The sequence below is a fragment of the Oryctolagus cuniculus genome, chromosome 11 (assembly GCF_051225735.1).
Source record: "Oryctolagus cuniculus isolate XC-2025 breed Fujian yellow rabbit chromosome 11, ASM5122573v1, whole genome shotgun sequence".
Taxonomy (NCBI): domain Eukaryota; kingdom Metazoa; phylum Chordata; class Mammalia; order Lagomorpha; family Leporidae; genus Oryctolagus; species Oryctolagus cuniculus.
Genome location: NC_142877.1, coordinates 56,397,614 through 56,420,627, shown reverse-complemented (window position 1 = coordinate 56,420,627; position 23,014 = coordinate 56,397,614). Strand labels below are relative to the sequence as shown.

At 50.0% G+C, this 23,014-nt stretch overlaps 1 protein-coding gene across 2 annotated transcripts; it reads right to left on the bottom strand.

The window, feature by feature from the left end:
• Window positions 1-12,568: 12,568 nt before the first annotated feature.
• On the bottom strand, window positions 12,569-15,570 carry PRR13 (proline rich 13). 2 transcript variants are annotated; one of them, XM_089308418.1, is made up of 4 exons: window positions 15,166-15,570; window positions 14,988-15,026; window positions 14,275-14,624; window positions 12,569-13,184 (listed from the first exon to the last, which is right to left on the bottom strand). In XM_089308418.1, exons 2-4 carry the CDS (start codon window positions 15,004-15,006, stop codon window positions 13,143-13,145), a joined length of 411 nt encoding a protein of 136 aa, XP_089164544.1. In that variant the 5' UTR covers window positions 15,007-15,026; window positions 15,166-15,570; the 3' UTR covers window positions 12,569-13,142. The 2 variants fall into 2 exon arrangements, with proteins under 2 accessions (XP_089164544.1, XP_089164543.1); XM_089308417.1 differs by having other exon boundaries at window positions 15,525-15,570.
• Between the last annotated feature and the right edge of the window lie 7,444 nt (window positions 15,571-23,014).

The window sequence follows — 23,014 nt, the reverse complement described above, 5'->3', positions numbered from 1 at the left end:
CCTGGGAAAGCAGTAGAAGATGGCCCAAGTCCTTGGGCCCCTGCACCCGTGTGGGAAGACCCAGAAGAAGCTCCTGGCTCCTGGCTTTGGATCGGCCCAGCTGCAGCCATTGTGGCCATTTGGGGAGTGAACCAGTGGATGGAAGACCTTTCTGTCTCTCCTTCTCTGTCTGTAACTCTACCTCTCAAATAAGTAAATAAAATCTTTAAATAAAAAAAGCTTCACATAGGTATATTGATAAGGCAAATAGGGCAATATATTAGCACATTGTTTGAGCATAGGTGAGATGTGTATGGTTGATTGCTGTTCTGTAAACTTTTTAAATTTTCATTAAAAATTGGAAGAAATATGATATGGAAATGAACAAGACAGGCACTGTAATTATTGAAGCAAATGATGGGAATATAAGACGTCATGAAACTATTTTCTCTACCCATGTATGAAACTGGAAATGTCCACATTAAAACTTTTTTTTAGAAAGACTTATTTTATTTATTTGAAAGACAGAGTTACAGAGAAAGGTAGAACCAGAGGGAGAGAGAGTTCTTCCATCCGCTGGTTCACTCCCCAGATGACTGCAATGGCCGGAGCTGAGCTGATCCAAAGACCAGGAGCTTCTTCCGGGTTTCCCACACAGGTGCAGGGGCCCAAGGAGTTGGCCCATCTTCTACTGCTTTCCCATAGCAGAGAGCTGGATCAGAAGTGGAGCAGCCAGAACTCAAACTGGCGCGCATATGAGATGCTGTGGCAATACCGCAGGCTGGTATCTCTGTGCCACAGCGCTGGCCCCAAAACTTTTTTAAAAATGTTCACTTATGTATCTACATCCTGAAAGACAGTGACAAAGAGAAGGATGTTCCATCTACTAGTTCACACCTCAAATACCCAAAACAGCAAGAGCTGGGCCAGGCCTCTCTGTAACTCTGCCTTTCAAATAAAATAAATAAATCTTTAAAAAAGAAAGACCAGGGGGCCGGCGCCATGGCTCACTTGGTTAATCTTCTACCTGCGGTGCTGGCATCCTATATGGGTGCCGGGTTCTAGTCCCAGTTGTTCCTCTTCCAGTCCAACTCTCTGCTGTGGCCTGGGAGGGCAGTGGAGGACGGCCCAAGTCCTTGGGCCCCTGCTCCCACATGGGAGACCAAGAGGAAACACCTGGCTCCTGGCTTCGGATCGGCTCAGCACCGGCCGTAGTGGCCATTTGGGGAGTGAACCAATGGAAGGAAGACCTTTCTCACTGTATCTCTCTCTCTCACTGCCTATAACTCTACCTGTCAAATAAAAAAAGAAAAAAGAAAGACCAGAGAGGAACTCAGGCAGGGAGTAAGACAAAATAAAGAGAAGGATGGGGCCAGCACTGTGACACAGCGGGTTAAAGCCCTGACCTGTAATGCCTACATCCCATATGGGTGCCAATTCGAGTCCTGGCTGCTCTATTTCCAATCCAGCTCCCTGCTAATGCACCTGGGAAAGCAGTAGAGGATGGCCCAAGTCCTGGGGCCACTGCACCCACGTGGGAGACCTGGAGGAAATTCCTGGCTTCAGTTCAAGCCGTTGCGGCCATCCGGGCAGTGATGAAAGACCTCTCTGTCTCAACCTCTCTCTGTAACTCTGTCTTTCAAATAAATAAAATAAATCTTTTTTAAAAAATAAAGAGAAGGAAATTGAAAGCAACTGCAAATACTGTGTTTATTGAGCCTTATTCACTGGGTAGTCCCAATCAGTGGACCCATCTGAAGAGAGACAGCTCCCTTAGATGGACAGTAAGGCATGAGGGCAGATGTTTGGCATGGCAGTTGAAACGCTGCTTGGACCATCTGAATCCTACATCAGAGTTCCTGGATGAGTGCGCTTCCTACGAATGCAGACCTTGGGAGGCAGCAGTGTTAGCTCAAGTACTTAGGTCCCTGCCACCCACCTGGAACACCCAGACCGAATTCCTAGTTCCTGGCTTTGGACTGGTCCAGCACTAGCTGTTGTAGGCATTTCAGGAGTGAACCATTGACTGGGAGATTCTCTCTCTCTCCTCTCTGTCCTCTCCTCTCCTCTCCCTGCCCCTCCCTTACTCTGCCTTTCAAATAAATAAATCTTAAAAAAAAAAGTAAGCAAACAAAAGAGCAGGCTTTAACCATGAGGGCTGGGCTGATGGTCAATATTCTGCAGTTATAGGGCAGGCTGCCAGCTCTGCAGTTAGGACGCCCGCCTCCCCTGTCCGAGTGCCTGGGTTTAATGCCTGCCTCTGGCTCTTGATTCCAGCTTCCTGCTCATGCAGCAGGTGACGGCTTAAGCAGCTAGGTGTCTGTCACACACCCATATGGGAGACCTGCACTGAGTTCCTAGCTCCCAACTTCAGCCCAAGTTGGGACCGTTGTGGGCATTCGGGGAGCAATCCAGTTGGATGGAAGCTGTGTCTATCAAATTTTTTTAAAAAAAGGTTTTGCAATTGGGTCACTTGTACCCCTGGGCTCTTGAGAATGGGGGTGAAAGTGGCTATTCATGAAATTATCTCTAATGCGAGGTACAAAACAAAGATTAAATAGCTCTACTGGAGTGGCAGCTGGCCAATAATTACAGCTAGCTTTCAAAGAGAAAGATGGGATATATCTGAGGCCTACCTCGTGGCCGCCTGTGAAACTGGCATCCCATTTGGGCACCAGTTTGTGTCCTGGCTGATCCAACTCCCTGCTAATGCTCCTGGGAAAGCAGCGGAGGATGGCTGGAGTGCTTGGGCCCCTGCACCCACGTGGGAGACCTGGAGGAAGCTCCTGGCTTCGGCCTTGCCGAGCGCCAGCTGTTGCAGCTATTTGGGGCATGAACCAGCAAATGGAAGTTCTGGCTCTCTCTGCCTCTCCCTCTCTCTCTGTAACTCTGCCTTTCAAATAAATGAATCTTTTTTTTTTTTTTTTAAATAAAAGCTGACATATATTTAATAGGAATACTTGATAGTTTTATGAGTCAAAGTTTTCTCAGAAGTCAAGAGAGTGCACTTGGGGCCGGCAGTGTGGCACAGCAGGGTAAGCCGCTGCTTGTGATGCCAGCATGGGGTGACCGTTTGAGTCCCGGCGGCTTCACTTCCAATCCAGCTCCCTGTTAATGTGCCTGAGAAAACAGTGAGAAATGGCCTGGGTGCTTGGGCTCCTGCAGCCACATGGGAAACACGAATGGAGTTCTGAGCTCCTGGCTTCACCCTAGACCAGCCCCAGCTGTTGTGGTCATTTTGGGAATAAAAAGTGGATGGGAGATTTCTCTGTCTCTCCCTCTCTGTCGCTCTGCCTTTCAAATAGATAAATCAATCTTTTTAAAAGACACAGAGAGAGAATGTAAAGTTCCCTAGGGCCACACAGCAACTTCAGGAAGGGAGATGATTGCAACAAAGCAACAAATTAAACAAACACTCATCCCCTCACTCAGTCCTTGAAGCTACAATAGCAGCTCATGATCTTATAAAAACATTTCTAGTTTCTATTTATTAGAGAAACACAGAGCAATCTCATATACTGGTTTGCTCTCAAAATGCCTACAACAGCCAAGGCTGGGCCAGGCCAAAACCTTGAATCAGGAACTCAATCCAGGTCTCCCACATGGGTGGCAGGGATCCAAGCATTTAAGCCACCACCTGCTGCCTCCTAGGGTCTTCATTTGTGGGAAGCTGAAATCAGGAGTCAGAACCAGGACATGAACTGAGGACCTCCCATATGGGATACAGGTGTCTTTTTTTTTTTTTTTTTTTTTTTTTTTTTTTTGACAGGCAGAGTGGACAGTGAGAGAGAGAGACAGAGAGAAAGGTCTTCCTTTGCCGTTGGTTCACCCTCCAGTGGCCTCCGCGGCTGGCGTGCTGCGGCCGGCGTACGGCACTGATCCGATGGCAGGAGCCAGGTACTTATCCTGGTCTCCCATGGGGTGCAGGGCCCAAGCACTTGGGCCATCCTCCACTGCCTTCCTGGGCCACAGCAGAGAGCTGGCCTGGAAGAGGGGCAACCGGGAAAGAATCCGGTGTCCCGACCGGGACTAGAACTGGGTGTGCCAGCGCCGCAAGGCAGAGGATTAGCCTGGTGAGCCACGGCACCGGCCTACAGGTGTCTTTTTAAAAATATATATATATATATTTATTTATTTGAAAGTCAGAGTTACACAGAGAGAAGGAGAGGCAGAGAGGGAGAGAGGGAGAGAGAGAGAATCTTCCATTTGCTGGTTCACTCCCCAGATGGCCACAATGGTCGGAGCTGGCCTGATCTGAAGTCAGGAGCCAGAAGCTTCTTCCAGGTCTCCTATGCAGGTGCAGGGCCCCAAGGACTTGGGCCATCTTCTACTACTGTCCCAGGCCATAGCAGAGAGCTGGATATGAAGTGGAGCAGCCAGGTCTCGAACCAGTGCCCATATGGGATGCTGGCACTGCAGGCGGTGGCTTTACCCGCTATGCCACAGTGTCTACCTCTGGATACAAGCAACTAAACCACTAGGCCAAACATCTACTCCTCAACTTGTAATTTTAGCTCTCTTGGGTTTCCTATCCTTTCCCATTCTCATTTAAATGGAAATCTTGCTATATTTGTTTCTAAAAAATTTTTTATTACAGAGAGAGAGAGAGCGCTCCCATCTGCTGCTTCACTCCTTGAATGCTCTCAACACTCAGGACTGGGCCAGGCTGAAGCTTAGAGAGAGCCACAGATGCAATCCAGGCACCACTATCTGCTGCCTGCCAGGGCCACATTAGCAGGGGGCTAGAATCAGGAGTCGAGCCAAAACTTCAAACCAGGTACTCCAGTGCGGGATGTAGGTATCTTCACTGGCTTCCTAACCACTAAACCAAACACCTGCCTCCTAAATTATTTATTTATATATTTTTTGGTAGACAGAGCGCACTCCCATCTACTGACTCACAGGCCAAATGCCCACCATATCTGGGACTGGACCCAGCCAAAGCAAGGGATTGGGAAGCCAATCCAGGTCTCCCACGTGGTGACACATAGCAGCCATCAGCAGCCACCTCCTATATTAGCAGGAAGCCACAGTCAGGAGCCAGCCTGGGTATCAAACCCAAAGGCATCCCAGTATGGGATGCAGGCCTCCCAACCATCAGGCCAAGGGCCCACCCCTGTAATTTGTTTGCAGTAAGAAGAGTGTATCACAGTCCCAGATACTGTTAACAGACGCAAGATGGTGAAGGCAGAAAATAAAAAACACTTGAGGAGTACCATCTTTGGCGATGTATACTGATACGCAAGGCAGAGGATGGAAACCCAACACGCTCAGGAGCCAAGCAAGGAATGTGATTGGAAGAAGCTGGCCAACAAAAAGACTATCACTGTTGAAAGGACTATGGGAAATCTAGAGTACAAAACCCATTTACAAGGAGGGACCACGACCACGACCCAGAATTTCTGCCTCCAGGAATATGAGCCATCTTTTGCTGGAGTTTCTTCTTGAAATCTGAATCTTCATTGAAAGTGCCTGAAACTTAGTAAAGACAGTAGGCCGCCCCCCCCCCCAAAAAAAAAAAAGTCTCGGAGCCAGATATAGCCATGGACGACTGATTCATCAAACTCTGGCAAAGATATATATGCCAAAATGTTCTCTGCGGTACTGAAGTTTGTACCAATACTGAAAACAATCCGAAATTCCAGCAATAAAATTGGTTGAATAAATTTACTGTCTTTAAAAAAAAATTATTTGAAAGGCAGCATTACAGAGAGGCAGAGGCAAAGAGAGAGAGAGGTCTTCCATCAGCTGGTTCACTCCCCAAACGGCTGCAAAGGCCAGAGCCGGACCAATCCAAAGCCAAGAGACAGGAGCTTCTTCTAGGTCTCCCATGCAGGTGCAGGAGCCCAAGGACTTGGGCCATCTTCCACTGCTTTCCCAGGCCATAGCAGAGAGCTGGATATGAAGTGGAGCAGCCAGGTCTTGAACCAGTGCCCATATGGGATGTCGGCACTGCAGGCAGCAGCTTTAACCGCTATGCCACAGAGCTGACCCCTAAATTTACTGTTAAAAGAATTGTAGGGCTGACACTGTGGTATAGCAGGTTAAGTTGCTACCTGCAGCGCCACCGGCATCTCACATGGACTCCAGTTTGAGTCCTGGCTGCTCCCCTTCTGATCCAGCCCCATGCTAATGCACCTGGGAAAGCAGTGGGAGGAGGCCGACGTGGGAGACCTAAAAGGAGCTCCTGGCTCCTGGCTTTGGAATGGTCCAGCTCTAGATGTTGTGCCATGTGGAGAGTGAACCAGCAGATAGAGGATTTCTCTCTCTCTCTCTCTACCCCCTACCCCATAACTCTGCTTTTCAAATAAATAAAATAAATATTTAAAAAATTTTATATGATTTGTAAATACACACACAGGAAGCCAGTTCAACTGGCTAAGCTGCCACCTACAACGCTGGCATCCCATATTAAAGCACCTGTTGGAATCATGGTTTCTCTACACCCAATCCAGCTCCCTGCTAATATGCCTGGGAAAGTAGTGGACAATGGCCCAAGTGCTTGGGCCCCTGCCACCCATGTGGGAGACCCAGATGAAGTTTCTGACTCCTGGTTTTGGCCTGGCCCAGCCCTGGCTGTTGCAGGGGTGAACCCGTGGATGAGTGCAACATCTCTCTCTTTGAAATAAATCTTGAAACACGTACACAGAATCATGAATTGCTTTATGACGATGTGTCCTGAGAAATGCATTTCTAGGGGATTTCATCGTAGTGCAACCTTCACAGAGTGCACTTCCACAAGCTGAGACAGCTGTGATGCCACTAGGAATGCAACCTTGTGAGACTACCAACATATACGCAGTCTGGTGTTGACCAAAATGTCCATCATACGGCACACACACACATATAACACACAGAACCAAATCCAAGATAGATGACTAAGTAAGGAAACGTTAAGTCCAAAGAGTGCTTAAAAAATATGCTTGTATCTGGTATCAGGGAGGGGGGAGAGGTAGAAATAAACAGGGGGAACTTGATTTTGCACAGAATAGCTCTGGAGGGGCCAGCACTGTGGTATGGCGGGTAAAGCCGCCTCCTGCAGTGCTGGCATCCCATGTGGGCGCTGGTTCGAGACCCGGCTGCTCCACTTCCAATCCAGCTCTCTGCTGTGGCCTGGGGAAGCGGTGGAGGATGACCCAAGTCCTTGGGTCCCTGCACCCGCGTGGGAGACCCAGAGGAGGCTCCTGGCTCCTGGCTTCGAATCAGCGCAGCTCCGGCCGTTGCAGCCAACTGGGGAGTGAGCCAGCGGGTGGAAGACCTCTCTCCCTCTCTCTCTGCCTCTCCTTCTGTGTGTAACTCTAACTTTCAAATAAATAAATAAATCTTAAAAAAAAAAAAAAAGAAAGAAAGAAAAAGAATAGCTCTGGAAGTATAGGAAAGAATCTGATAGTTGTGGACCCCCTGGAGAATCTGAGCTGAGAGGAAAACTTACTTTGTACTGAACATCCTGTAAAAAAAAAAAAAAAAAAAAAAAAAAAAAAAAAAAAAAAAGTTGCAATTTTTACACAGTATTGCTTTTAGCTTTTAAGAAGTTGAGAAACAACAACAAAATAACAACCCAAACAAGAGGTGCTCTGTGTGTGGCTTAGAAATGGCACGAAGAGGAGAGGCTCTGCCGTTGGGACTGGGTAGAAAAGGGATAAGCGAATTTCTCCCTGATTTCTGTTTTTCAATGTGTGTTTTCCACCTCTACCTACTTGTCATCGACTTTTATTTCTGGTTCGTCTGTCAACATCTTTTTCTCACCACCTCCCAATCCCACCATGGCCAGATCCTCCTCTAAAAGGAGGAGCTGAGAATGGAAAAGATAAAGTGACTAGAAAGAAAAAAAAAATACATATATATATATATATATACACATATATATAATAGCCCCCAAATCCAGGACACTGGAAAAATGTGCCTTGGCTTTGGATTTTCTAATAACTTAGAACCTGGCTATAAAATAGTAAGACCTCAGTCATTTCTCTCCAGGGATGAGTCACGGAAGCAGAATGGCCAACAGAAAACACTCAAGCCCCTCCCACGAGGCCCAAGCCCCGTGCGTTCCACCCCGTGCCTCATTTCCCACTCTCAGAGCTCCTGAACTCTGATTCTGCAGCTTTTGACAGCTCTGTGCCTTTGTGAAGCTGCTGCTTCTGCCTGGAACCCCCTCAGGACCCCAGTCCCTTAAGCACAGACTCAGGAGCCGGACTGCCTGGGACCCCCGCTGTGACCCCAGAGGCGTCATCTCCCTACTCAACACTTCTAGTCTTTTCTCATCTACAAAGTGGGAACAGCAGTGCCGACCTCACAGAGTGGCTCTGGAGATCACATCAGCTATAAACAGTGGCTGGTGCAGAACACACGCTCAGTAACAGCAGCTCATAGGACGCCTGCTCATCCTGAGCCCAGGCCCAGACCGAACTCACTTCCCAGGGACACTGTCATTCCTTCCTCTGTTCTCCCGTGGCATGATCCATGTCCCTCTGGTTGTCCTTTGACGGTGTTTTCATCCTGGTTACATATCCGTCTGCTCTGTTACATTTTGCAGGTCATGAAGGGCAGGTTCTATCTTACTCATCTTATAGCTTCAGCACCCAAAACACAGGTACACGTGATTCCCAGACGTGCTGTGAACATTTTTTTCTAAGCACATGATTTCTCACCTTCTCTTTGGTAAATCCATTGTGTCATATATATATTTTAATGTATTTGTTTTTGTTTATTGGAAAAGCAGAACAATAAAGAGAGAAAGAGAAATAGATCTTCAATCTGCTGGCTCACTCCCCAAACACCTGCAATAGCTGGGGCTGAACCAGGCTGAAGCCAGAAGATCCACTCAGATCCCCCATGTAAGTGGCAGGGACCCAACTACTTTTCCTATCACCTGAGGCCTCCCCAAGGTGTTCATTCGCAGGAAGCTGGATCCAAAGTGGAGCAGAGGAGGCTGGCACTGTGACGTAGTGGATAAAGCTGCTGCCTGCAATGCTGGCATCCCACATGGGTGTCAGTTCGTGTCCCGGCTGCTCCACTTCTGATCCAGCTCCCTGCTAACAGCCTGGGAAAAGCAGAGGAAGATGGCTCAAGTGCTTGGGCCCCTGCACCCTTGTGTGACACCTGGAAAAAGTTCCTGGCCCCTGGTTTTGGCCTGACCCAGCCCTGGTGATTGCAGCTATCTGGGAGTGAACCAGATTGATCTCTCTCTTTCTCTCTCTTTCTCCCTCTCTCTTGCTCTCTCCCTCTCTCTATGTAATGCTGACTTTCAACTAAATAAATAAATCTTAAAAGAAAATTTAAACAAGGAAAATTCAAAGATTAAAAAAAAAACAAAAAACCAAAGTGGAATAGAAACTCAAACCCAGGCAATCCATAACCATGGCACCAAAGGCCTGCCCCTCTGTTATCTTTCCTAGTTACACTTTCCACACACAAGGACTAAGAGATAGTTCAGATGTAACTTTTCCTTTAAGGTCATCTTTGACTCCTCCCTCCTTTCCCAGTGAGAATTATTTCTGTCTGTATCTCCCAGTATTTTATAGCATCCATATTTATTAATTCTCTTAGATGTCTCCTTCCTGCACTCAACAGATCTTTAAGAACACAATGTGCATGGCATAAAGTAACCCAGTGGCCGTCAATTTTACCTGTACAGTAGAATCACCCAGTTTGTGTGTGTGTGTGTGTGTGTGTGTTTTGGGATCTATATTTGTTGGAAAGGCAAAGTTACAAAGAGGGAGAGAAAGAGAAATTTTCCATCTGCTGGTTCCCTCCACCAGTGGCCTTAACAGTTGTTTAGCCGGTCCAAAGCCAGGAGCCAGGAGCTCCTTCCAGGTCTCCCACATGGGTGCAGGGGCCCAAGCACTTGGGCCATCTTCCACTGCTTTTCCCAGGCCATTAGCAGGGAGCTGGATCAGAAGCGGAGCAGCCAGGACTTGAACTGGCGCCTATAAGGGATGCTAGTGCCACAGGTGGTAGCTGTACCCGCTATGCAACAGTGCCAGCCCCTACCCAGTTCCTTTAATTTTTTTATTTTTATTTATTTATTTATTTTTGACAGGCAGAGTGGACAGTGAGAGAGACAGAGAAAGGTCTTCCTTTTGCCATTGGTTCACCCTCCAATGGCTGCCGCGGCCGGCACTCTGCGGCCAGCGCACCGCACTGATTCGATGGCAGGAGCCAGGTACTTATCCTGGTCTCCCATGGGGTACAGGGCCCAAGCACTTGGGCCATCCTCCACTGCACTCCCGGGCCACAGCAGAGAGCTGGCCTGGAAGAGAGGCAACCGGGACTAGAACCCAGAGTGCTGGCGCTGCAAGGCAGAGGATTAGCCTATTGAGCCACGGCGCCGGCCCCAGTTCCTTTAAAACATTAATTTGTAGGTTCACATACTTAAAGAATCTTATTAAATAGATTTGGGTCAAAACCCCAAATTACCGTCTCACAGCTGATGGGCTGAGAACCTCTATAACCGATACAAAACCCACCTGTGATATTGGCAGAGTGCTGGTTTGAGTCCCAGGTGCTCTGAATCTAATCCAGCTTCTGGCAAGTGTTCCTGGGAAACCAGCAGATGATGGTCCAAGTCTCTGGGCCCCTGCCATCCATGTGGGAGACCCAAATGGTGTTCCTCGTTCCTTTCTTTAGCCTGGCCCAGCCCGGGATGCTGTGGCCATTAGGGGAGTGAATGAGCAAATAGAAGATTTCTCTCTCCCCTAGCCCCCATGCTCTGCCTTTCATATAAATAATTAAAAAAAATTTTTTTTAAATATATTTATTTTTTATTTATTTATTTATTTTTTTGACAGGCAGAGTGGACAGTGAGAGAGAGAGACAGAGAGAAAGGTCTTCCTTTGCCGTTGGTTCACCCTCCAATGGCCGCCGCGGCCGGCGCGCTGCGGCCGGCGCACCGCGCTGATCCCATGGCTGGAGCCAGGATCCAGGTGCTTTTCCTGGTCTCCCATGGGGTGCAGGGCCCAAGCACCTGGGCCATCCTCCACTGCACTCCCTGGCCACAGCAGAGAGCTGGCCTGGAAGAGGGGCAACCGGGACAGAATCCGGCGCCCCGACCGGGACTAGAACCCGGTGTGCCGGCGCCGCAAGGCGGAGGATTAGCCTAGTGAGCCGCGGCGCCGGCTTTAAAGATATATTTATTTGAAAGGCAGAGTTACAGAGAGGCAGAGAGAGAGAGAGAGAGAGAGAGGGAGAGAGAGGTCTTCTATCTGCTGGTTCATCCCCAAATGGCTGCAACGGCCAGAGCTGCGCCGATCCGAAGCCAGGAGATTCCTACAGGTCTCCCACATGGGTGCAGGGGCCCAAGCACTTGGGCCATCTTCCACTACTTTCCCAGGCCATAGCAGAGAGCTGGATCGGAAGTGGAGCAGCCAGGACTTGAACCAGCGCCCATATGGGATGCCAGCACTGCAGGCAGTGGCTTTACCTGCTATGCCACAGCACCAGCTCTCAATAAGTAACTCTTGAAGGGAAAAAAAGGGGGATGGGTCTGGGGCCAGTGCTGTGACCAAGCAGGTAAAGCCGCCACCTACAGTGCTGGCATCTCATATGGGCACCGGTTTGAGTCCCGGCTGCTCCACTTCTGACCCAGCTCTCTGCTATGGTCTGGGAAAGCAGCAGAAGATGGCCCAAGTGCTTGGATCCCTGCCCCGGCGTGGGACACCTGCAGGGAACTCCTGGCTTTGGATCAGTGCTGCTCCAGCCGTTGCAGCCAATTGAGGAGTGAACCAGTGGATGGAAGACCTCTCTCTCTGCATCTCCTTCTCTCTCTTTGTAACTCTGACTTCCAAATAAATAAATAAATAAATCTTTTAAATTAAAAAAAAAAAAAAGAAGGGGGAGTGGGTCCAGGGCTGTGGCATAGCAAGTTAACTGCCATCTGCAGTGCTGGCCGTTACCCTGTGGCACCAGTTCAAGTCCTGGCTACTCCTCTTCCAATCCAGCTCTCTGCCAATGCACCTGAGAAATCAGTGCAGGATGGCCCAAGTGCTTGGGCCCCTGCACCCTTGAGGGAAACCTGGAAGAAGCTCCTGGCTCCTGGCTTCAGCCTGGCCCAGCCCTGGCTATTGTGGCCATTTGGAGAGTGAACCAGGTCTATATCTATTCATTCAAAGGTAGACAATAAAGAGTCATTCCACTAAACCTAACCAATTCTGCGGGTCCTTTCCACTTAAGAGAAATGGTAGTACGATGTCCTCTTCGATGATATAGTTCAGTACTATAAAATGATGCACCTGGTGTGAGCTGGCAGGTACTTTGGCCTAGCAAGTTAAGCCACCGCTTCAGATGCCTGTTTCCATCTCAGAGTACTTCCGTTCCAGTGTCAGGTCGGCTCCCATTGCCGCTTCCTGCTAATGTGTACTGTGGAAGGAGCAGGTGATGGCTCAAGTGGATGCATCTCTGCTACCCACTTGGGAGACCTGTTAAGAGTTCCTGGCTCCCAGCTTTGGCCTGGCCCAGCCTAGGTCACTGCAGGCATTTGGGGAATGAATTGGCAGACTTGAGTTCTCTCTGCCTCTCCAAGGGTTTGCAGAAGGGTAGGAACAGGAGTCGAATGTGCTGGGCCCAGCCAAGGTATGGCACAGGTGAACAGAGACCAGGAGAAATGGCTTTATTTGGACTGAGAGACGGGAAACTAGAGGCCCAGAGATAGCATCTTTGGCTGAGGATGTGAGATTACATTCCAAAATAGTACTCAGAGCTCATCAACCAAATAGACTGCACTTCCCAGCAGCCTTGCAGTCGGTACAATCAATGAAAGGCCTGCTGGGGAGCAGACCTGCTATAGGCACACCCAAGTGTGCCACCATCACAACAAAGGCACAGATTTTTTTTCTTTAAAATTAACATTTCCACAGATACCACCCCCCAGTCAGAAGTATTACAAAAGAAGGAAAAAAAATCACATTTTTCAGATCTTAGTCTTCATTATCTTCAGAAAACAGTTCCCCTGCTAAACTCTCAAGCTATAAGATCTATCCAAGCGGCAATAAGACGGCCTTTGCTAGCCCACGGCAATCCTCTTCCCACTGGGCCTAGCCAGTCAGGGCTGAACAGCTCGGGTGAGTGAGGCTCGGGTGGAGGTGGGCTGGGGTGGGGGCCAAGGGCATCTGAAGCTTGATGGGAGAGTACAGCTGGTGAGACTGGAGGGGAGGGTCCGGGCCCTGTGTTCAGTCAGAGTCACTGCTGGAAGAGGAGGAGGAGGAGGAGTGCTGCAGGGGAAAGGGGAAAGGAGACCATCAGATCACAGAACCTTCCACGGGCCATTCTTCCGGGCCCCGCCCCTCAACCCAAGTCCTGCTTGCTTCCGGGTAAGAAGCTGACGACACCTGCACCTGGCTTAAACAACAATCCAAGAAGAGAGTAGAAACAGCAGCTGCTGTGTGTACCTGGAGGAGGTGGGGAAAGGTTGGGGGGGGCATTCTATTCACGCATGCATACATGCATACTCCCAACTACCAAAAATTCAGTCTAGCATGAGAGCCCAGATCTACAAAGCAAACAGACACTGGGCAGCAAAATGTGAACCAAGTCCTTCTCAAAATCCAGGCTGGCTTTAATCCCTCCGCAGCTGTCCTCGGAACTGCTCTTAGCCTGATTGTGAGCACTCCCCTACAAGGGAGACACTCACACTTGGGGCAGGAAGCCGCCCTTAGTCCCTTGGGTTGCTTGAGGCTGAGTCACCCACTGCTCTAGCTGTCAGCTTCCCTGCTGTGTGGTAGCAGGAGAAAGGCCCTTGTAATTAACACACCCTGAGAACACTGAAAGAGAGAAAGGAACTCAGGGAACTAGGGCCAGATTATTCTGTTAATTATTATACAAGACTTTGCCTAAACACTGAGCCTATTAATTGACATGCCCACAGCCTCACTGGGTGTGTCCAACTTCCTCCAACACGCAGACAAGGGTAAGGAGGTGAAAGTTTTTGGAGAGCTTAGGGCAGACAGACAAGCTTGTGATTCTGACACCCACACCACTGCTCAGCTGGGCCCCTTCCAGGTGGGAGGCCCCTAATACGAAGGTCCTTCCAAAGGTTCAGGGAAAATATGCATTCTGGGGCGACATGCATGGAGTTCAGCGAGTTTTGCGCCAAACTGCACTTTGAATTCCACTTTCCCATGAACTTCATGAAGTCCCCTCATATTTCTTTTCAAGATTTTTGATTCTTCCCGGTAGGAATATTTGACAGACAGGAAGAACCATTCACCAGATGAACACACCTCGCTACCCACCGACCGAATCCCTCTCTCCCAGTCCTGGGACGCCGCAACCCGACGGGCGGGCCCCCCCACGGGCACTCACTTTGCCATGATGCTTGTGATGCTTGTGCATCTTCTTGTGCGCTTTCTTCATTTTCTTGTGCATCTTCTTATCCATCACCACTCCTGGTCCTACCATGCCAGGCGCCAAGGGATTCACAGGAGGCATGCAAGGGCCAGGGGGTGGGCATGGAGAGGGGTGGGGGCCTGGGGGGTGGCATCCTGGATATCCTGGGTTGGGCACAGGATGGTGGGGCCCACATGGAGGGAAAGCTGGATTCCCATGTTGGGGCCCAGGAGGACAGGGAAGGGGGCCCGGAGGAGGAGGAAAAGCTGGATTGACCTGTGGTGGACAGGCAGGGTTGGGGGGATATGGACTTGACCCTGGATGCCCTGGTGGAAGAACCAGAAAATACGCAAAGATTAGAACTGCTCAGAGCATCTGATAGCAAAGCACGACGCAATGAAAGGGACTGGTTTTCTCACCTACAGCTTAAAGGGAAATGGGGGAAAAAAAATACAAGGACAGAGAAAGCAGGGGAGGGGGGAGAAGCCTGAGTTGGAGAGAGAAAGGGAAACCTCCGGGAAAGGTTGGGGCGGGGAGGGGGATGAGCAAGCGTGCGGTCCGCTGTGGTCCAAGGACTTAGCGTTTGCGGGCAGCTGGAAAGGCTGGGCTGGGGAAAGCGGAAACTTCCTGTCGTGGGGCCCATCTGAAAGGCGGTGACGGGTGGGAGAAGATAACCCCCAAGCACCTACCGGGGTTGGGATTCCACATGTTCGGATGTTGCCCGCAGCCTGAGGAGAAAGCAAGAAGCCAAAAAGCTCAAACCCTAACCGCTCCAGTCCCGCAGCTGTCTCTCCCACTTAGGGCACCACCAGGCCCTCCACTTCAGAAACGTCTCTTGCCACGCCCTCCCTCGCCCCCAATACTCACTCTATTCCCGGTTCTGTGACCACGGGGCCCTCCCTGTCCACTACGTGTGACCGCAGCTGCACGCGTCTAACTCCTCCAAGGACGACCGAGCCCGCGAGGCTCGGACCCTCACCACTCACCTCCCTTCTGGAGATTTCTAACCACCCCCAACTTCACCGCCCCTGAGGACCCCAGCGAAGAGAGGAACAGACCCTGAGGCAAGCGAGATGAGAGTTCAAGATCGTCAAACCTTAAATAAGTGGACACACCCCCTTCCTCCAAAAGAAAGGGCAAATGGGGATCCTAGTTCCCAGCCGCGAAGGGGCCCCTGACCCAATAATAGGGAAGGAGGAAATCAGAAAACCCAGGCACCCGGTCACCTTTCCACCACCGTCAGGACGCGATTCCTCCTTCTTCCCAGTCTCCGCTCTCGCTTCCTGGTCACCCCTATCCAATGCCTCTGCACCCGCCTCTGTTCTCTTCTAATTGGTTACTTGCGTGTCCACTCGGCACGGTGATTGGAGAACAGACGCGTCAATCACTCTTGTCCTACTGTACCGTGAGGAAACGGTTGCTGCGCGGCCAGGGCGGAGCCCTTCAGGCAGAGGCTGGTGCCGAGACGCCCGGAAATCTCCTGTAGGTGGGGCAGGGACGGAGCCATTAGCTGGGCAAAGTCCGGAGTCGCGGAGACGACACTGCGCTGGCTTTCTGAGCTCATAGTTCAATGGATTCGAGACCTTGTAATGTGATTGCACGATGGTAGATGCGAACCCAGGCGGTGAAGCAGCGAGGCCCAGCCCAGGTTCCCTCTTAGGCTCCACGGATACAAACAAACATTCTTGGTGGAAATACAGATTTCCTAATAGCTCCCGTGACCCCGCCTCCTGTTGAGTTGCCTACACCAGAAAGCAAGATCGATCTTGGTGCCTTCCCCCTCCCCCCACCCCAAACCTACACGAGGTATTATCCATCTCCGAACAGGCACGGAATACCTGCATTTCTATCTTCTCTGCTTCCTGTCTGCCTGGGTTGCTACAATGGCCTTTTTTCTTTGTTTTTGGAACTGGAGTAGACCCCAGACCCTTGCATCCTCTTGGCCTTCACGAGGACTTGGCCAACCACTGACAGGGGCCACAGTGGCGCGCGGGCAGCTGTCCCTTCACTGTGGCACTCCTCTGGTGGTTGACTGTAAGGAAATCTTCACGTTGGGGTTGAGAGACCCATGCAGAGATCAGAGAGAGAGGGGAGAGACAGAAAGAGATCTTCCATCCACCGGTTCACTCCCCACATGGTTGCAACAGCCAGCTGGCAAGACCAGCTTTACCAGCTGTGCCACAACACCTGTCCCTTTTTTAAGGAAGTTAAATGGTGGCAAGTGGGCTGTCCTCCAGCAAATGACTGACACATTGAATGCCCTGAGACTGGAATTCTAAAACCCACAGGCCAGGCCCTAACATAAAGACATATGTGTTCTAGTACCATATTGAATAGAAGTGATGACTTTTTTTAAGATTTATTTATTTATTTGAAAGTCAGAGTTACACAGAGAGAAGAGAGGCAGACAGAGATCTTACATCTGCTGGTTCACTCCCCACATGACTGCAGTGGCCAGAGCTAAGCCAATCTGAAGCCGGAGCCAGGAGCTTCCTCCGGGTCTCCCATGCGGGTGCAGGGGCCCAAGGACTTAGGCCATCTTCTACTGTTTTCTCAGGCCATAGCAGAGAGCTGGATCAGAAGTGGAACAGCCCAGCCGGGACCTGAACCGACATCCATATGGGATGCCGGTGCTGCTGGCCAGGGCCTTAACCTGCTGCACCGCAGTGCTGGCCGCTCGTTAGTCTTATAATCTGGGGCCTGTGGAGCTATAGGGCTGGCAGGACCCAGGCACCACCACTCAATTCAGTGAGTTAGTCTTCAGTCAGGGGTTGATTTGCAATCACCAAAAGCATGATCAACAAACTTGAACTTAAAGGAGGGAGACTGAGAACTGGAAGAAACTGGGAGCTGATAGCATCTGTGTGCTAAAGGCCCGGTATACAGGCTCCATTTCATAACAACACGATGAACAGGCTGTCATGGGCCTATGTAGAATCACACACCCGACACTTAAAGGTTGCTCATTCTTCTTAGAAGACTTAGGAATGGGTCACAGGGAGGGCGCTTAGCTTACTGGGTAAGACAGGAGTGAAGGCCGGCACCGCGGCTCACTAGGCTAATCCTCCACCTTGCGGCGCCGGCACACCGGGTTCTAGTCCCGGTCGGGGCGCCGGATTCTGTCCCGGTTGCCCCTCTTCCAGGCCAGCTCTCTGCTGTGGCCAGGGAGTGCAGTGGAGGATGGCCCAGGTGCTTGGGCCCTGCACCCCATGGGAGACCAGGAAAAGTACCTGGCTCCTGCCTTTGGATCAGTGCGGTGCGCCGGCTGCGGAGGCCATTGGAGGGTGAACCAATGACAAAGGAAGCCCTTTCTCTCTGTCTCTCTCTCTCTCACTGTCCAAAACAAAATAAAACAAAATAAAACAAAATAAAATAAGACACCAGTGAAGACACCCTTGACCCGCATCAGAGTGCCAGAGTTCAATACCCTGCCCTGTCTCCTCACACCAACTTCCTGCTGATGTAGACTCTGGGAGGGAGTAACGCTGACTCAAGGGCTTGAGTCCCTGCCACTCCTCTGGGAGATCTGGATTGAGTTTCCAGCTCCCAGCTTGAGCCCAGCCCAGACACAGCCATTGTAGGCATTCGGCAAGTAACTGTTGATAGGAGCGCTCGCTCACTCGCTCTCTTGGCCTCTCAAATGTTTAAAAGGACGGATTTATGTCAGGCCTGGAAAGTTCGCTTTCCTCTTAAGATAAAAATAAACCTAAAGATAAAACTAGTTTATATTTTTTTCTTTTTTATTTATTTGACAGATAGAGCTACAGACAGCGAGAGAGAGAGAGACAGAGAGAAAGGTCCTCCCTCTGCTGGCTCACCCCCCAAATGGCCACTACGGCCGGTACGCTGTGCCAATCCGAAGCCAGGAGCCAGGTGCTTCCTCCTGGTCTCCCATGCGGGTGCAGGGGCCAAGCACCTGGGCCATCCTCCACTGCCTTCCCGGGCCACAGCAGAGAGCTGGACTGGAAGAGGAGCATACATCTGGAATTTTTTTTATTTTATTTGAGAGACAGAGCTCCCATTCATTGGTTCATACCCCAAATATTCGTGCAGTGGCAGGGGTTGAGATGGAACAGAGACCTGGAGCTGGAAATACAATCCAGGTCTCCCATGTGTGGGTAGCAGGAATCCAACGACAGCAGCTACCACTGCTGCCTCCGAGGGTCTTCACTAGGAAGCTGGAGGCCCGGAGCTGTGGCTTAGCAGGTTAAGCCTCCACCTGCGGCACCAACATCCCATATGAGCCCATATAGGTGCCAGTTTGAGTCCTGGCTGCTCCACTTTTGATCCAGCTCTCTGCTAATGGCCTGGGAAAGCAGCAGAGAATGACCCAAGTGGAAGACCTGGAAGAAGCTCCTGGTTCCTGGCTACAGATTGGCCCAGCTCTGGCTGTTGTGACTATTTGGGGAGCGAACAAGAGGATGGAAGATGTGTGTGTGTGTGGTGTGTGTGTGTGTTTCTTCCTCTCTCTGTCTGTAACTCTGACTCTCAAATAAAGCTTTACAAAAAAACAAAAACGAAACAGGAAGCTGAGGTCAGGAGCCAGAACCAGGAACCAAACCCAGGTACTCTGATGTGGGTGTTTGTGTGTGTGTGTGTGTGTGTGTGTGTGTGTGTGGTTTTATTGTTATTATTATTTTAGTTATTTGAAAGGTAGAATTACAAAGAGATATACGGAGAGGACTTCCATCCACTGGTACACTCCCTAAATGGCTGCAATAGCCAGGGTTGAGCCAGGCAGTTGCTGCGACCCAGGAACTCCTTCTGGTCTTCCACATGGATAGCAGGGTTCCATGTACTTGGGCCATCTTCTGCTGCTTTCCCAGATGCATTAGCAGGGAGCTGGATCAGAAGTGGAGCAGTTGGGACTTGAACCGGCACTCATAGGAGATGCTGATGTCACAGACTGTGGCTTTAACCCCTGCACCACAACACTAGCACCTAAGTGGGCGTCTTGACCCAAAGGCTAAATGCCTGCTCCTGGAATTTTTAAAAATATTTGTTTATGGAGCCAGCACTGTGGCATAGCAGGTAAAGCTGCCACCTGCAGTGCCTGCATCCCATATGGGTGCTGGTTTGGGCCCAGGCTACTGTACTTCTGACTCAGCTCTCTGCTGTGGCCTGGGAAAGCAGTAGAAGATGGCCCAAGTCCTTGGGCCCCTGCAGCCATATGGGAGACCTGGAGGAAGCTCCTTGTTCCTGACTTCAGATCGGCCCACCTCCAGCTGTTGCGGCCATTTGGGGAGTGAACTAGCAGATAGAAGATTTCTCTGTCTCTTCTCTCTATAACTCTGCCTTTCAAATAAATAAATAAAAGATTTGTTTCTTTGAAAGAGTAGCAAAGAAAAAGGAGAAGAGAGAATAAGAAAGAAAGAAAGGGAAAGAAAGAGAGAAATCTTCTATCCCCTGGTTCACTCCTCCTGTGGGTGTCAGGGAAGTTGGGAAAGCATCGGATGGCATCCCAAGTGCTTGGGAACCTGCCCCCCCGACATGGGAGACCAAGATGGAGTTCCTGGTTTTTGGCCTTGGCCTGGCCCTGACCTGGCTGCTGTGGCCATATGGGGAGTGTTTATTTACTTAATTTATTTGAAAGGTAGAGAAACAGAGAGATCCTTTCTACTACTCCAATCCCCAGATGCCCACAATGGCCAGGGCCAGTCAGGCTAAAGCCAGGAGCCAGGAACTCCATCCAGGTCTCCCACATGGGTGGCAGGGACTCAACTATTTGAGCCATCACCTGCTGCCTCCCAGGATCTGCATTAGTGGGAAACCAGAATTAGGAGCTAGAACCAGTCACTGAACCGAGGTACTTCAATACAGGATGTTGGTGTCCCAAGTAGCTTCTTAAAAAATTATTTATTTATTTATTTGAAAGTCACAGTTACACAGAGAAAGAAGGAGAGGCAGAGAGTGAGAGGTCTTCTATCGGCTGGTTCACTCATCAACTGGCCTAAACAGCCGGAGCTGGGCCAATCCAAAGCCAGGAGCCAGGAGCTTCTTCCAGGTCTCCCACACGGGTGCAGAGGCCCAAGGACTTGGGCCGTCTTCTGCTGCTTTCCCACGCCATAGCAGAGAGCTGGATCGGAAGTGGAGCAGCCAGGACTCAAATTGGCGCCCACATGGATGCCAGTGCTGCAGGCTGGGGCTTTAACCCACTGCGCCATAGCGCCGGCCCCATCCAAGTAGCAGGCAGAGCGGACAGTGAGAGAGAGAGACAGAGAGAGACAGAGAGAAAGGTCTTCCTTTGCCATTGGTTCACCCTCCAATGGCCGCTGCAGCCAGTGCACTGCGGCCGGCGCACCGCGCCTATCCGATGGCAGGAGCCAGGATCCAGGTGCTTTTCCTGGTCTCCCATGGGGTGCAGGGCCCAAGCACTTGGGCCATCCTCCACCGCACTCCCTGGCCACAACAGAGAGCTGGCCTGGAAGAGGGGCAACCAGGACAGAATCCGGCGCCCTGACTGGGACTAGAACCCGGTATGCCGGCGCCGCAAGGCGGAGGATTAGCCTAGTGAGCCGCGGTGCCGGCCCCAAGTAGCTTCTTTAAAGCTGCGCCAAATATCCCAGTTTTTAACTTTTTATTTTGAAATAATTTAGACAAAAAAGGCTGCAAAAATAGAATTCCTATGTGGCCTTTACCCAGCTTTCCCCAATCTTAATATCTTCTTTTTAAAAAAGATTGTATTTATTTATTTATTTGAGAGGTAGACAGAAAGTGAGAGGGAGAGACAGAGAAAAAGGTCTTCCATCTTCTGGTTCACTCCCCAAATAGCTGCAACAACCAAGGCTAGGCCAAGCTTCATCCAGGTCTCCCAAGTGGGTGCAGGGGCCCAAGGACTTGGGCCACCTTCCACTGCTTTCCAAGGCCACAGCAGAGGGCTGGATTGGAAGAGGAGCAGCCGGGACTCGAACCCAAGCCCATATTGGATCCCGGCGCCGCAGGCAGAGGATTAACCTACTGTGCCACAGCGCCAACCCCCCAATCTTAACATTTTATATGGTAATAGTATCTTTTGGAGCCAGCGTTGTGGTTCAGCTGGTTAAGCTGTCACATGCCATGCTGGCATGCCATAAGAGCATCAGTTTAAGTCCTGGCTGCTCTGCTTCCAATCCAGCTCCTTTGCTAATGTTCCTGGGAAAACAGTGGAAGAAGTTCCACTTGAGCCCCTGCCACTCCCCTGGGAGAACCGCATGGAGTTCCAGGCTCCTGGCTTCAACCTGGGCAAGGTCTGACTGTTGTGGCCATTTAGGGAGTAAACCAACAAATGAATGCTCTCTTTATCTCTCTGTCTCTCACTCTCTGTAACTCTGCCTTTCAAATAAATAAATGAATATTTAAGGAATAAATAATAATAATACATTTTGATAATTCTTCTATAAGATTTCTGCTAGATATTGGAAATTAATTATAAGGTTTTCCATAATTTTTAAGCTCTAAGGAAATTTATAAATTTCTTGGAAGGTTATTGCATTTGGAAGAAATTATTATTATTTTATGATTTATTTATTTGAAAGGCTGAGTTACAGAGAGAGAGGGAGGGACAGAGAGAGACAGAGGCAGAGAAATCTTCCATCTGCTGCTTTAGTCCTCAGATGGCTGCAATGGCCAGCACTGGGCCAGGCCAACACCAGGAGCCAGGAGCTTCATCCAGCTCTTTCACGTAGGTAGCAGGGGCCCAAACACTTGAGCCATCTTCCAGAGTTTTTCCCAGGCCATTGGTGGGAATCTGGAGCACAGTGGAGCAGCCAGGACACAAACTGGCACCCATATGGGATGCCAGGATCACATGCGGTGGCTATACCAGCTATGCCACAACGCCGGTCCCTGAAATTATTAATGTTCCTATATGTGCATTATCTTTTTAGAAGTTAAACATTTCCAACTATCCCGTTTTTCTCATTAAAAAAAAAAAATTAAAGGCAGAGGGAGGGAGGGAGAGAGAGAAAGATCTTTCATCTGCTGGTTCACTACCCAAATGGCCATAACTGCAAGGGCTGAGCCAGACCAAATCCAGGAGCCAGGAACTCAATCCAGATCTCTCATATGGGTGCCATGGACCAAATACTTGAGCCATCTGCTGCCTCCCAGGGTGTGAATCAACAGGAAACTGGAATGGAGAGCAAAGCAGAGACTCAAATCCAGGCACTCTGATGCAGGATGCGGGTGAGGCAGTGCCTTAACCAATGCCTCAAATGCTTGCCCCATTCCTTTTTTTTAAATTAAAATTAATTTTTTTATTTATTTGAAAGAGTTACAGAGGAGAGAGAAAGAGATGGAAAGAGAGAGAGAGAGGTCTTCCATTGCTGTGTTCACTCCCCAAATAGCCAGGAGCCAGGAGCCTCCTCTGGGTCTCCCATGTGGGTGCAGGGACCCAAGGACCTGGGCCATCTTCTACTGTTTTCCTAGGCCCATTAGCAGGGAGCTGGGTCAGAACTGGAGCAGCCAGGACTCGAACCAGCACCCATATGGGATGCTGGCGCTGTAGCTGGGGCTTTAACCTGCTGTGCCATAGAACAGTCCTCCCCACCCCATTCCTTTATTTTAGGAAGCTTTATTGTGATATAATTCAAATACCACACAATTCATCCACTCAGATTACGCAATCCAATGCTTTATATAATCAGTCTATTGGAGGGGTGATTTTAGAACATTTCATCTCCCTTGGAGGAAATCCCAATATCCATCAATCCCTGTTCACCTCCCTGCCCCTACCCTC